The sequence below is a fragment of the Atractosteus spatula genome, chromosome 12 (assembly GCF_055471065.1).
Source record: "Atractosteus spatula isolate fAtrSpa1 chromosome 12, fAtrSpa1.hap1, whole genome shotgun sequence".
NCBI classification, from domain to species: Eukaryota; Metazoa; Chordata; class Actinopteri; order Semionotiformes; family Lepisosteidae; genus Atractosteus; species Atractosteus spatula.
Genome location: NC_142717.1, coordinates 29,634,900 through 29,651,170, shown reverse-complemented (window position 1 = coordinate 29,651,170; position 16,271 = coordinate 29,634,900). Strand labels below are relative to the sequence as shown.

Below are 16,271 nucleotides of genomic sequence, written 5' to 3'. Positions count from 1 at the left end.
AAACTGTATAAGGAAATCTTTTTTACTACACTACAACACAGAACTCCCAGTTCCTTACCAAATTATATTGAATGTCAATACTTCACATAAGCCACAACAAACAAATCCAAACAAAACGAAAGAAAACAGAACTTCAGCAGCACTTTCTTGTTTTCTTTAGGTTCGTACCTCTCAGTTGCAGAACTAACTTATTTACCAGAATGCAAAAAAAATCAGAAAAAAAAACTTTACCACATTGAGATCTTTTCTAGTCGGGGGTCAGAATCCAGAGCAGGTTTTTCTCCAAAACAAGAGGTCAAGTTTCCACATAACTGTAATTTCTTTAATTAGTTCTTTCAATACTTCAGGTTTTCTATTCTACCTCTATCTTTCTTTGGGAGGATTATAAGACTCCCATCAGCCCCTGACAGTGGAACTTTTATACCTGGACTCAATGCAGCACAGGTGAGGTCAGATGGGACTCATTTCCTTTTCTGGTAGCTATGAATTCTGGACCTTGTAGTTTCTAGTCTTCTCCCTTCTCCATTTCCATAAGCTATATGCTAGGAATGTATCAGCCCTCTACAACTCAATACTACAAAATTTCCATTGCAATCCCATTCTATTTTAGCAGGATTGTCTTTTAATTGAGGCTGTGATTAGGGTAATGGCATGCGATGACGTGTGAATGGCACAGCCACTTTCATTTTCCATCTCTATTAATCTGATTGGTGAATTTAGAATATCTTGGGCAGCAAGTGTAATAAAGATGTTTCAAATCAGCAAAACAAGATCTTGAATGCCTATAAGGCCATGAAAGAATTTCTTTACAGACTCTTGTGCCATAAACATTTGTACCTGAAAGCCAGTTGCAAGAATAACAGAGCTCCCTTCAAAGTATTTGTACTATATGTACCCGAAACCTATATATTTATATATAGGCACTATATTTAATTTTCCTTTGAGATTAGAGAGGTCTCCTAAGTTGACACCAGTGCCATCTGTATAGTGAGGTTTGGATGTCTGCAGTGAAGAACGTTTTTAAAAATAAACCTGAAACATTTTGGCATTTGCTATTCAAGAAACTAAAGGTGGTCAATTAGAAATGGTGCCACTGTCTCAAAACTGCAACACGTTCAGTCTCCCCGGTTTGGATCTCTGATAGGTCTGCTCACAAAATAGTATCCTTTATCCTCAATTTTGTAGACCAGAAAGAGGAATTTGTTTGCTTAACTGACACTTGGCTATTTGTAGGTAATGACTATTTACTGTGAAAAGTGACTACTCCCATACAGAAACTCCACGTAGTGTGAGTTTACAGCAAGGTCTCAACACAAGCTATAATCTAGCTCCAAATCCTGCAAAGTTTCTTTTGCTTGTTCCTCCCCATGTACACAAGGGAACTGTGCTCTGTGAAGACAGCATGACAACATCGAGAGTGTTTGTGGATGATGAGGCTGATAGTTCATCTAATGAACATCACAAGGCTTACAGAGACACCCTTGGTTCATTGAGATCTTCCTTCTGTTCCAGACTTACTGAAAGGGGTCATCATAATCCTATTATCATTTTTTTCTACCATCGATAAAATGCTCAAACAAGTTAATAGTCTTTATTCCCTTCACTGAATAATGCGACATATTCATGCCCAGACACTGAGCTCACCTATTTTCATGACTTCTGCTTCCACAGATTGTAACCTCTTTCATTTTGCTGCTGTTAAGGAAGCAGGATTCTAGAACTGAAAATCTGTGAGAACCCAATGTAATATACTGTATTAGGCATCTTGCTCACCAATTATGATTCTGGTAGAATTAGTAAACTTGCTTGACATGAGCTCTACAAAGCACGAGTAATTTGGATTACTGTGTCCAGTTTTGGTCATAATACCAAAAGGAGATGATAATCTTAGAAAAAGTTCAACAGAGAGCAACAAAAAGGACTCCTGACCTTAATTTCTTCTGGACAGAACACAGGAGAAAAAGAGAAGATGTGATCAAAGTGTATAAACTTCTATGTGTTATAGACAGGATCAACCCAGGGGACTACTTCAGTCTCACAAGCAAAATAGGAACATGGGGTCATAACTAACTTTATCCATTTAAGCAGTTACATACATGAATCACATTCTACAGACAGAAAATTTCATTGGGCTCCTTCTTGAATCAACTAAGGAAACAAAAGCAGGAAACACTTATACAGTATATTTTGGCCTCTTTTATAATAACTTATTTCACAAAAAAATAACATTGCATTTACTAAAAAACCTGAAGTCCTGCCAAATATATTACTGATAATGTATGTAATTATAATTAAGTTACTTTTTTAGATGTGATATGCTATTTAATGATTTCCTAGTTTTCAAATAAATATTGACGGTCATCTGTGATAACGGACTGCGCTCCTTAGAGAAAATAAAACCTGCTTTTTTATCCCCGCTATGGCACAAGATGTACTATAAAGACAAATGTGATGTGACACTGCACTATGGCAAGAGTCTGCTCTGATCTGCATGCTGGACAGTAATGTCACAGGAGACGCCAGAGGTGACAGTCATGTCACACCTCACCATTCTCCCTTCTCACCAGATCTGATCTGATCCACATTCATTTGGCTTTTATTCAGCATAATGGTACACACACAGTATTTATTTACGTGAGGCACAAAAGCTGTTACAAGATCCTCTTCCAAAGTTTTAGGCTTTTGCTGCTTCTGAGTGTCCTGACAAATTAAAGTGTCTCCAGGGAGACTCTAAGCAATCAAAAAATAATACTGAAAATGTATGGAGCTGAGATCTTCATCTGATGTATTCAACTCTCAATTTAATGCTGTAATCTTTTACTGGTCAATGGTCTCAAAGAAAAACCATCTATGCTAACTTTGATATTGCATTATTGAGCTAAAAAATACAGTTCTGGGCTCAAAACTGGCTTCTGATAAAAGCTCTTTTTTCATTCATTATGCTTAACTATGATGCTTGAAGTTAATAAAAATACAATAAATTATTTCACATTGTCCAACAATAACCAAGCATTTGACTTCTAAGTCCTTTCATAAAAATTCAGAGTTCTTAACACTGATAGAGGAATCATTCTTGCCATCATAAGAAATCATCTAAAGGTGCTGCAGAGAGCTACACATTATCATACAAAATGGAATAATATGAGTAGCAATGAGACATGAGTCTTGGAGAGCTTTCTTGGTCAATTTAGATAAAATTTGCTGTCAAGGAGTCAATATAATATAATAATAACTGAGTCATAGAGACTATCCATTCCAAAGGGATGAACCATTTTAAATTTTTTAAAATAACTCGTCACTATTGGTGTTTTCCATTATTTGGCAGGGGGGTGGTATAAAATCCCTACATTAAAAGGGATTTAATTTGCCTTTTCACATGACAGGGCAAAAAGAAAATCATTTTGTAGTGCTTGTTGCTTATAGGATTATTGACAGTGTTAAATGACTACACATACACTACATCCTCAAAAAAGTTCAGTTTGAGATATCGATAAAGAGTGATAAACACCACAATCCAGAGAAGGAACTGTCTGTTGTCTGTGCAGGGGCAGCTGCTGTGATAACAGATACTGCAACATCTGTGGACCCCCACGTACTGTAGTTCCTCAATGTGCCACAGTTTAGAAGAGGAACTTCTAAACCTCTGTAAAGTGCAATACAACTGCTTATGCTAACAAACAACTCACATTGCTCTCTGTAATTGAAAATACTGTGGAATAATTGGATTGGTTATTTGTTTTGAGAAGTAGCTTTTGTACTGTAGCTCAAAAGAAAAAGGGGTGCTATTCACTAGCACCACAATACTAAGGCAGGCAAAAGTAGTTTGAGAAAACCAGCAAAATTATTTAGTTTCTCAGCTACTGGCATGCCTCCAGCACAAACGTTTTGAATGATCTGTACTGTCGCTGCACATTGTAGCTACTCTTTTATTAGGTCGTTGTGAGTTAACAGACTGCCATGATGCAGGAACTTGCTCACTGATAGCAGAAAATAACATGAATAAATTAAAATAAATATATATACACACACATATCTATAAATGGATTTGCCAGAAGTGGAGCAGACACCCAAGGCTACTGCAAAAAAGCCCGAACTTTCACATCTAACATGTAAGTCTGTACAGGACTGTAATTTCACGTTTTACAACAGCAGCAAACAAAATGGCACCCTTACGCATACCCTCTCACACAGGGAAAACAATACGGCTTCCTACCAAAAGTCTGACTCCCAGTTTCGATCTTCTTGTCCCTTTTAAAAAGTTTATTTACACTTGTAAAAAGTCCTATTGGCACATGACGCTGATGCAGAGCAGAGATCCTGCAGCCCATGCATATTGGTAAGCCTTGTACAGCTCTTACCGTTCCTCTCTGCTGGCCAGGGTTAAGCCGGCCATGAGATGTGCAAAGTGCTTGGTGATCAGAAGGCTTCGAGATGCCGTGACAATGTGCTCCTTGCACCTGGCCTTTGACAGAGGCACGTGAGGTGCAGTAGTGCAACAGCTTGAACACCAGGGAGTGCTCAGATAATTCTAACCTAGGCCTGCAGACAACTCAGCCCCCGAAAGGCTCCTGCTCCAACGTGCCGACTCCTCCAAGGGTACTGTCCCCTCTCCTCCTGTAGGCTCCAATCAGAAGGCCCGGAGGAAGCTCAGAATTCAGCCCATCTCGCGCCGTGGGCAGAGGGGTGCTCCTTCAGAGTGTGGCGAGGATCCTGGAGACGGAGATGACGACGGTGAGCACGGTCTGTCCCACGCCGAAAACCAAGGCTTCCATGTGCTTCATGTTCTTCCCTGCTACCCGATACACGCCTGCCACAGCAGCACCTAGAAGACAGACAACGCCGCTGTTACCCCAGACTGTAACTCTCTGTAAGGAGAGCTGAGGCAGGACAAGAAGCTGGAGAAGGCGAGACGTAAACCCTTGGAACTGACATTTCATGCCAGTGTTTCTCGTCATTAAAACAATCTTGAGTGAAAACTTGACACAGCAGTACCAGGTCATCACCAGGTGTAACTGTTTCAGTATGTTGGGACAAGAAAACCCAACAGGAGAGTTTTTGAGAATTAGACTGCAATTTTACTAAAAGAACTGAATTTGAGCCATGTACCAAAAATGTATTTAAACTCAACAGGTTTCTGTTCTCCATGAGCTCAATTTTGTTACTAACTGTATTGTGTTCAGTACTTTAATGCGGTGATTGTGGGTGTATCCAAGCACATTCTTAAGTTGCAGCATGATCAGAACTCATCTGCTCAGATTTGAAACAAAACCCCCCACTGACGTCCTGTGGATTTTAGAATCAGATTAATTAGAATTAGATTTCTGCTTGTTTCAGGGCTTGAATGGTTTAGTTCTAGATTCCATCAGTGTACTTGTATCCACTTCCACATCTACACATCATTAACTGCACACTCTTCCGACACTGGGCCCAGAACAATTGTTCGGTGATTGCTCCTCAGTGACTGCTGAGTACAGTAAAGTGCCAGAGAACCAGGATTCGTTTTCTCGGTGTGCTGTGCCATGGGAAAGAAAGCTGACATACTGTAAGTAACCTAGCAAGACCTCTTGTTCTTGGTACATGCCTCTGGGGCATCATGAGGACGGAAACACCACATCTGACTACAGGGTCAATTCAGACAGCCACAAGGGTTTACATGCTGGGATGATGGGCCTCCTTTCCAATTCAGCTAGCACATGTTTCTACAGCTTGTCTTCGGATCTATAATGTTTATGGTATTATTGAATTCAGGGGTCTCCAAGCCTTGTCCTGTGGGGCCCCAATCCAGCAGAGACTCAAACTCAGTTCCTGGAGGGCCTTGTGTCTCCTGGGTTTTGTTTCAACCTGAATAATCAATTAAACTAAATTTTTATCTAAAACAATTTTATCTGATTGTTTTTCTAAAGTAGACATAAATAGGATTATTCTTAAGCTATTTTCCAGGTGATTACACAGCCATTACAGTGGCTGATAAATCACTTCAGAATACTGGTAAGCATTATTCCATTATTCCAATTTTGCAGCTAATTGAATAATTAACCCAACTGTGTAACTGAGAACGTGGGTGGTACAAATACCTGAAGACACCACACCCTCCAGGAACGCAGATTGAGTCCCCTAGTGTAGAGTAAAAAAAGTCCAAAGTCCTAATGATTATTTTCCAGAATAAATAATTCCTTATATTTGTTAGCTGAAGGGCAACAAGTGTCACATTTCTATGGGCACATAAGTGCACAAAAGACAGTGAAGGAGGACGATCAATGTTGTGATGCTGACATACTGTACAGTAAATACAAAACCCCAATGTCCAGCTTGTGTTTAATTTGAAAGGGACCTACAGGTGAGTGAACCCAACTTGCTTTGTAAGGACCGTGACAGTTTTAGAATAATAAGCAAGACAACAAAAATCTATGATGAATTACAAGAATGCAACAAAAAGGACATCCTATGCAAGCTGTACAGATCATAAATCCAATTAGTTTTTCATCAAACACAATCCTCTTTCCACCAAGTGAGTTTTCAAGGAAGTAAAAACACATTGGCTATGCATCTGTGCGTCCAAGTTCAGAACAACATGGCAAAGTCATTGCAGCAAGGTACTGTAGCAAAATTGAAGATTCTTCAGTCAGGAGCACACTGATAAATCTGTATACATTGAAAGTTTCCCACTAAAAAATAAACAGAAATTAATATGAGGATATGACTTAAAGGCACGAAGAGAAACTGTTCCAAAGAGACATCAAACAACTCCTGCTGTTGTTTTTGTATTCTATTTTTTCATTATTTCTCTGGCCTGTTATTTAAAGCTTCTACACACACTGTGGCTTCTGAGTTACGTTGCTGTTCCATGGTGGTGGGAGGGAGGAGGGTGGTTGAAGGACTTCAGCTGATAAGTTTTATTTTGATTCACTGCTCTGACGTGGCTCAAGAGATCTGCATATACAGTAGCAATCCTCTAAGCTAAGGTATCAGAGACCCTCTCTGAAAGGTAACAGAGCAGAAAGAGGCTGAGCTCATCCGGAACTTTCAGCAGGAGTGACAAATTCCAGATGAAAGCAATGTTTGTGTAATCAATAAAAAAACGAGGCAGCCAATTTGTGAATCTGTCTGATCCACAGTAGAGCTCAATAAAGTGCCACGGCACATTGCCCTAGTTTAGCAGTCCTGCGCATTATCTGTTACAGTACACTGTATTCCACACAAACAATCTTACTGGCCTACTTACCACCCACTGTCCTCAACTGCTTTTGAGGTATAACGACATCTCCTGGGCAGACAGGTCAGCAACAGCCACCTATCATGTCCATATTGTCTAAAATGAGATCACTTTGTTATCGCTTCGTTATTTGTACAGTCATTACCTGTCTGAAACACAAACACAACTGGCCATAACCTTGGAAATCACCTTCTAACAAATTCCGTGGGGTATCCTTTCTTTATGGAAAGATTTAGAAAAAAATCAAGAATGCTTTCAGAGCCAACGCGCAATAGATTATATAAGGCAAATGAACTCATTCAGCTCCACAATGTCTTCCAGCAGAACTTCAGTTTTCTTTTTTGATAATCCATGTCTCCTTGGTCCCTCACACCACTTTCATCCTTTTCACTGATACCCATGAGCGCTCGTCTTCTCCAGACTATTTAAGTCAGGCCTATTGAGCCTTGTCTATCACCCTCCCTCTGACTCTCTCTCTGTCCTTGTTCTGATTCCTATTCTATTGGTATTCTCATTCTAAGAAGATGATTTCTCCCCATTTGAACTTTTTAATATGTAGATAAATAATCTCAACAGCAAATATGGATTAGTGTCTACATTCTGACAATACAAATGAATGCCTTTTTGGTAGTATCCATCCATTCTCAGAAGTGTGTTTATTCTTGCCGTGGGCTTCCACAGTCCTTGGCCTATCCTGAAGTCATAGGGCTAAATGTGGGACAACATGCTGGACAGGACAGTAGATTTAAAGACTTATGCAGACAGAAAATGTATACACCATTTAACCTAGAGTGCAGGTCTTCAGGAGGTGGGAGGAAACCACAGCACCCAGAGAAATCCCTACGCAAACATGGGGAGAATATGCCAACTCTACCCAGAAGGCACCCCAGTCTGGAATCAAAGCTGGGACCCAAGAACTTTGATCAAACATGCAGTGTTTTTGTATGAAGATGATTAAGAATATATTTGGCTATCTGTGTCACCTCCCATTTAAACTGGACAAAAAAGTACACAAATGCAGTGTAGCATTTATCAGGGAATGAATTTTCCTGGAAAAGATGCTCTAGAATGACAATTCCTCCTGAAAAAGTAATTCCGCACTTGTTACCACAGAGGGACATTCAAGCGTGAGCCCACAGACATCTCCCGCAGTCAGGAGAGAAAAGAAAACTCACTCGTGATGACCCCGCCAGTGACTGAGGCCAGGAATCCCACGCTGATCAGGACGAGGGCGATGAGCCGACCCTGCTTGTGCCTCTGCAGCATGATGAACATCAGCACGCCCACCACACCGTGGACAAACAGTGAAGAGAACAGGGCCCACAGGAACACACAATACCACATCTCTGTAATGACACCAAACCACAGGGGGTCACAACAGGGAGACAGCAGGTCAGCTGAGGAAAAGAGCACAATCATTTACTCAGAGCTGTACTGTCACACCAAAATCATAATGGACAGCAACCAAAGAGAAAGATAACGCTGAAAACAAATTTAAGAAAAATTCAAGCAGGCCATTAGGAGCATGTAGAACTCTCAGGTTCGTGCACTTCAAATATTTAGTCCAAAGTAATAACATAAAAACAATTTTAAACTGACTCATGATTCCATAATCCTTCACTCAAGCAAATATTTAAGAATAAATTCCTTGCTGCACAAAATTAAAGCCCAACTATACGGGTGTTATTTATAGGAATAAGGTGTTTTCACATGCAGAAATATCCTTTTGTAGTAAAAGGAAACTGCTCTGTTACTCCCAGGCTCTTATTGGGAAATGATGGCGCTGTAACTTAAGATGAATCATCCACATCCACATGGATGGTATTGCTTAAGTACACAGTGGCAAATGTTCTACACAAGATCACCACTGGGAGTGGATTCATCACTGCAGCGCTGTGATAATCAGGCTAGGCTCTAATACCTTGTGGTTTTCAGAGAATAAGTGGCTCTTCAGTCTAAATACAAGAGCTCGGGCCAAAACCACACGTACAGCAATATAAATACTACCAGAAACACACGTGGCACTGTCTGAGGGCATCCCAGCACGAGTGTGAAGTCAATCAGCAGTTGCACCAGGGGATTGATTCCTTTTATTCTCCAAAGTAACATAAATGGACTCAAAGGTAAATATTCAGGATACTCTAATAGCCATTATTAACGAAGGAGCTACCCCTGTAGACTTAAGATTTGATGTGCCTTTTCGCATTCATAAAAACATAAGAAAAGCTCCACATGAGAGGAGGCCATTTAGTCCAACTAGCCCCTTAATTATTTATTGGTCATTAATTGACTTGAGGATCTTATCCAGCCATTCCTCTAAAGAAACCAGATTTATTTAAACAGATGTTAACTGGGCTTTGAGAGAAATAAACAGGGCAAAAGATGCAGATGATGATAGGAGCCTTAATTATTAACTTAAGGTGAATTATTGTCACTACCATGTTAGATCATTAAGATAGCAATGTTAAAGAATACATATACAACAGTGATTTCAAGAGGACAAATATCTGATTCATGGATTTAAATTTTATCTTGACAAAATGTTATTACATATTTCAGTTGCAGAGATAGAAAAAGGAGTTATTTATGATGCCTGGCATTCTATAAAGTAGGTCTTTTCCCTGACTGTAAAAAACACAAAAAACTTGTTTAATTAGTAATAATTATATTATGCAATATAATCAATTACAACAACTGCATTTAAATAGTGCTTTTATTCCGAAAATAATTGACAAACTGAAGAATCCAGAGGGACCAACACCACAGCAGCAATAATATTCCACACAGAATAAACTGTTGGATGTTTTTATTATTGCTTTTCTGTGCTTTCTAGCACAGAAGGTCATTCATGCACTGCAAGTTATTATAATGTCCTTAATAACATATCACGATGTGAATTTCTAAGCCTATACAGAATTGACCAACTTACCTACAGGGAAGAACAAATATCTGACTTCCTAATTCCAATTCTTTCCTTGCACCTTGACCAAAATAATCTCTGAGAGTTTTCTATGCCGACCAATTACAATTTATCTGGTTGCTGCACAGTTAACTGATTTAGTTAAATTAATTTCCAATACAAACTGCAATAGAGAGATTAATTTTTTGTGTTACCAAAAAACAGCTGAATTATACTCCTTTACACAGCTCTGTTGAAAGACGTAACTATTGTCCATGTTTTAATCTTCATCTTTAAGATCATCTTTAAGATCTTTTTTTAATCTTAAAGTTTAACAAACAGCCAACAAGGAGGAAATCAATATGGCACATTATGTCTTTCATAAGATATTTCTGAAATGCCTCTGCTCTGCCCCCATTGTGCCCGTGCTGCACGAATAAGTCAGAGAGGATTGATGTTTAGCAATACTTAGAATAACGGAGATCAGAAAAAATGACATGCACTGTGGATAGCAGAGTTTGGATCATTTCTGAATTTAAACTCACATATAAATTCCAATTGAAGTGCAGAACCGGAACTGAGAAAACCTCAAAGCTTTGGTATTGAAAATGGCATTTTTTAGTGACTCAGATGATCAATTACATTTACCAGGGATTACATAAAAGCATCCCTGCTATATCCATCCATTTTCTAACCTCTTTATGCAATTCAGGGTCGCAAGGATGCTGGGAGCCAGCAAGCAATGGGCCCAAGGAAGGCTATACCCTAGACACAAACACACACACCAGGGCCAATTTTTTGGGAAGCCAATTAACCTTCCAGTATGTCTTTGGACTGTGGGAGGAAAATGGAGTGCCTGACGAAAACCCACATGAACACGGTGAGAACTTACAAACTCCGCGCAGACAGCACCACAGATCCAGAACTGAACCCAGAGCCCAAGTGCTGCGAGGCGAGGCAGCAATGCTAAGCACTGTGCCACCATTATGTCCATCCCTGGTATATATACAGACTATATCTGTCACGATCGCTACTCCTCCTCTTAAGGGCACTCCAGCTCTTCCTCGTTTGCCTTATTCCCCACACCTGTCCCTTGGTCCAACCTCCTTCCTGTCCCCCTTTAAAAGCCAGACGCAGTCGCCAATCGAGGCTCTGCATCTGATTTCCATTTCGTTCGAGCCCGGGTCCTGATGAGTCTGGCTCCGTCATGTTTTTAAGTCTCTGTTCCTGTTCCCCCTGCCGGTTCCGACCCAGTTTCTGGTTTTAATCTCCTGGATGGATCGCCTGGCCATGGACTTTTGCCCGTTTCTTGGATTCCCCGTCTGGATTACCTTTGGATTGTTTGCCTCGGCCACACCTCCCCCGTGCACCAGCGCACTTTGGACACTCCCCCCTGTTTTCATCCCCGTATGCCTGCATGACCTTTTTCCCCAGTGTTTCCTCACTTTTTCCGGATTGTGTCGTCCGCATAGGGTCTAGAAAACTGCTCGTTACAATATCTGGTTCAACAGCAAATCTTCATATCATTCACACAATCACCACAGGTGTCATGACAGATCAGCTGATTGCAGAGTCAGTCTGCACAAAAATGAAGAGACAGGCAGGTCAAGAGGAGCCACTTCTATTAATAAATTGCTTGTTGTCATCTTTATAAAGAAGTCTATTAGTATGATAATTGTGATATGACTGATAATTCCAGTTCCCAGTTAAGTGAGACCAGCCTTGCCCTCCTTGTTGAGTCTCTGTTGAATAAATATTGGAAGGACAAAGAGGGAGGAGGATAACAGTGTGTGATCTGTAGCCAGCTGTGTTTGTGAATTGCGAGATTGTGAATGACTGTTTGGATTTTGAACCTGGGCTACAATTTAAGACCTCAGTGTGATAGAACATGTACTTTATGAAGAATTCAGGACCAGAATAAAGACCATTCTGTGTGCTTCATAATCTTTGCCTAATGATTTCAACATTGCTTTAATGTTGAATGCCAAGTAGAGGAAGACCTTTGATTCCTTTAAGACAAGTGAAAGTAGCTTGATAGAGAAACTATTCTGCTATACGTAAACAGTGCAGAAGGTCTGTCTCTGGTTTAATACAAATTATTTCCAACTTTATGTTGCTCCTCAAAGTATCATGCAACAATCCATGTGTCGCACATGTATGTTTCTTAGACGACTCTGCCATTTCAATGTTTGGTGCTCTCAACTATTGGATTCCTTGATAGGTAGAACTTTTAGTTGGACCACCTGGAACATCTCAGCAGCTGTTGGATGGCTGGATGCTTTCAGTCATGATATGGCACATGTTCAGCTGGCAAAACAGGATCACCGAGTGACACCTCTATTCAGCATTCTTTGACCCTTAATTTATTCCGAGGAACCATAACGATACCATAATCTAATATGAAATTAACATCTCTGCACTTATCTAAATTTTATCTTTGTTAATTCAATGGAGTGAGCAACAGTTACCTCCTGCTGCCAATTAGAGCAAACAAAACAGTTAATCTGAAGGAGAGTAGGAGCAATACAGTATATTAATATACTGTAGATAATATAAAGATAGATATTGTATAGATCAACATCTACACCAATAATTCTGTTATAACAATAATGAAAAGGTTATTGACAGCTTCAAGTCTCATAACCGAAAAAATATTCCATGTCATGTAAAATCAGTTTAAGACATCATGCTGAAGTCATACTCCTATTCAGGAACAAGTAATAGGTTTAATCCATGCTGAAAAGAGAAGAGAGAAAACACAACATTTCGGCCGTGGAGCCTGCTTCAGGTGTCATGGCACCTGACACCATGGCACCATGGCACCATGACACCTGAAGGAGGCTCCACGGCCGAAACGTTGTGTTTTCTTTCTTCTCTTTTCAGCATGGAATAAACCTATTACTTGTTCCTTTGCGGCCTGCGCATGCTGACGCAGCTCCCCACCTGAAATACTCCTATTCATTTCAAATTAGGAGTAGAAGAAGTCCTTGTCTCAAGGTGTCCTGGAGTTGTGAGGCCAAGTGGTTTCAATTGTGAGGAAATTGTGCTTTAGGAACTGTTGTCCTTCAGACAAAACACAGTTCTGACTTCTTTTTGACAGTTAAAATTCCCTGTCCCTGTTTGCTAGAGCTAGACTATGGGTTAACCACTGAGTTTGTTGTAATTCCAGCTCAGGCAGGCACATTGAAATCTCCCCTCTCAAAGCAATAGTTTGAAGTACTTCTCTACCTCGGCTATTACTGTATATTTTAAGCTGCTGGAGTAGAGCGGCTGCAGCAACATTTTCTAAGTGGAGCTGTGCTTTGGTGGTAGATGCAGTAAGTCCTTTTATTGAACAGCAAAATAAATCCCCCCACTCTACCGAAACTACTGACCACATGCTCAGAGAAATCTACTTGTTGTGGAGATTAATTTGTTAAAAGTTGGTATCCAGTAATACAGTTATGGTGTTTCTTTGCTAAATTAGGGACCAGACATGGCCTCACTGTGTAGTCCCAGACAAGTTTCATTGCATCTTTACTCTTTAAACAAGCTACATGTACCTGCAATTAACATTAGTCTGTTGCTAATTATTATAATCATTTGCCAGCAAGGTTCTGAGGTTGTGCCTATCAAGAACTAAAGTCAGGCTATGGAAAGTCTCATGACTGTTGTCTAGACAGTCAACATTTTCTGTGCTTAGCACAGTACGTTACATTTAACTACTATATTACATTTAGGCACACTGCATCTTAGCCGAAGAAAACGCTTCTAGATTTTGATGGCAGCAATATTTGATCAAAACGTTCACTGCTGCAAAGGGAAACAATAGCAGCCATTGTATCCATATCCGAATTGTAAAAGTAGGAATAATAAAGATATTTCATAAGGACCTACAGAAAAGACGTGCTTGTGATGTCACAGGCTGTGCCGATAGATTCAGCACATACGCCTTAAAATGCGGACCTTGCAGAATCGTACTACAACAGCAGTACTTCCTCCGTAGTTAAAATATATATTCAACAACAGCATTTAACAATAATAATTAACACCATCTCTTAAAGTTAAAGTGGTGTTTTACGCTACAAAAGGATTTGTCTTTACACTGAGTTAATGGGTCTTGTTCATGCGATTTATACTGCTCAAACATGACATAAAGAAAAGGCAAGGTGTGATGAATGTGGGGAATCAAATGAACAGATACTGTATGCATCACCTTTGTTCCGAGATGCAGAAATAAAGCTAAGGAATGTTGCAGTGAGTCTGCCTTGTTAAGAGCGACCAGTGATGTACAGTATATACACTTCGACAGGTGCCTCTCCATCACGGCTATGTCAGTGGTACTGTGTACTCCTAGCTCTTTAAAAATGGACGCGCACAAAAAAATCAAATTTGACCACTTCCATCGGAGGAAGGAAATGAAAAACTGACCATTAAACATCACATGCACTTTCACAGCTCCAAGCGAGGGGTGCTTCCATACCTGTGAAGTGCTGGAGATCCGGCGCAGTGCTTTGGACCCACAGACTCAGCGCTTGATGCACCGAGAGGTTGATGGAGTAATCCCTCATGTTTCTACCGGAGTTGACCGGGTTTGAACGCTTTGTCAAGTTACTGTACAAGCTATAGGGTCTTGATGAAGACATCGAGGCCGAAGTGGCTTTTTCGCCGTGGCCTCTACCTGAAATGGGTTTTGAGATAGAGCGGTTCGGTTTTGGAAAGGGTAGTGCCAACTGCCCGTCTGCTCTGCCTTAGACAAGGCAGCTGCGAGCTGGGGGCCATGATGAAGTAAAGAGCCAAGCACAGTCCTCCCACTATCAGCAGTACCACTACAAAGCACTTAAAGGCGACAGGAATCTTAAAGGGGAGTAACAGTGATAATTAAAAAAACCCTCTTTAGCCTCAGACTACCTGGAAAATTCTCTTAAATACGGATGACAGGACTGTGTTAGAAACAAGTAACATTACTGGGAGTGTTGGGATAAAATGTTTTGTATTTGTTTGTTAAAAACGGTTTTAAAAAAAGTGTTTTTAAACAATACATAGAGTATATTGTGTGCAGTTGTTCGCAGCGATTGATAAACAAACCACATCTACAAAACTGTGATTTATCAATGAATTATTTATTGATAAACATCAAACCATTATGTGTCATGGTTCGGCATTTCATTACATTATTTTTATTATTACTACTACATCTTATACTATATATGCAGTGTGATATTACTCAATATAAGCTGATCACAGTAGTAAACATATCAGTCAGATATTGTATTCAGGCATTGTTATACAATGTACAGTAACTGCTCTCTTCGTCATTTTGTTTTACCAAGAAGGTATTTGAGATGTTTTAGCCAAAAGGATTGTTTCTTCTAAAGTTTTCAAGCTTTTGCGAGTCACTGCAGCATCTTGCTCCAATTTTCCTTTTACATGCTCAGATCAGGTGTGGAACTGATATTCAGCACATTGAGTCCTGGTAAGTGAAGGACTGCACTCTGGTGCTTAAACATTCTGTCTTTGCTTGTAGGTGTTTTACTGTAAATGGTTCAACAGAATACCTTTCTTTCTGAAGACTACGGTATTTATGGATGAATATAAAGTTTGTTGTACTGCATCTTATTTCCCTTTGCAGATTCATGGTAACATACTTGTCACTGACACCTTCCCTATCCCTTTTCAGACTCCCCTTTAAAAGACCTGGCCAATCAGGCACTAATTATTGAAAGGGCTGAACAGTTTGTTAAAAGGGTTAATAGCAAAAATACGGGGGGAAAAAGTTCAAGTAAACTTGAGATACAGTACCAGTAAATTGCAGTTACAGGATTCTGGATAAGATCATGTTGTATATATAATTCCACTCAGAAGTCTAGAGTCAATCAAAAATCCAAACTTCTAAACACCAACCAATCAAAATTTTACAATGAAATATTTGAGAGCAGCTTTCTACAATGCCAGTAAATCGGGAGACAGCTCTAAACAAACAAGAAGCATCCAGGGATTACTGATCTTGTCGTAATTTGCCATGGACACTGATGAATCACCCTTCCAGGCCCTGGAGGCTTTGCACCATTAAGAACAAAACTCTCTGAAAAGATTAATACATGTGGCAGGTCATAATTTAAAAAAGAATCCCTTTCTGTCATTCAGGTTCACCATGATAAAGTAATATGAATCACAATG

The 16,271-nt window shown here is 39.9% G+C and overlaps 1 protein-coding gene across 1 annotated transcript; it reads right to left on the bottom strand.

Moving 5' to 3' along the window:
• Positions 1–4,691: 4,691 nt before the first annotated feature.
• tmem170b (transmembrane protein 170B) lies at positions 4,692–14,737 on the bottom strand. Its single transcript, XM_088929818.1, has 3 exons — positions 14,575–14,737; positions 8,389–8,559; positions 4,692–4,822 (listed from the first exon to the last, which is right to left on the bottom strand). The coding sequence occupies exons 1-3, from the start codon at positions 14,735–14,737 to the stop codon at positions 4,692–4,694; spliced, it is 465 nt and encodes a 154-aa protein (XP_088785944.1).
• Between the last annotated feature and the right edge of the window lie 1,534 nt (positions 14,738–16,271).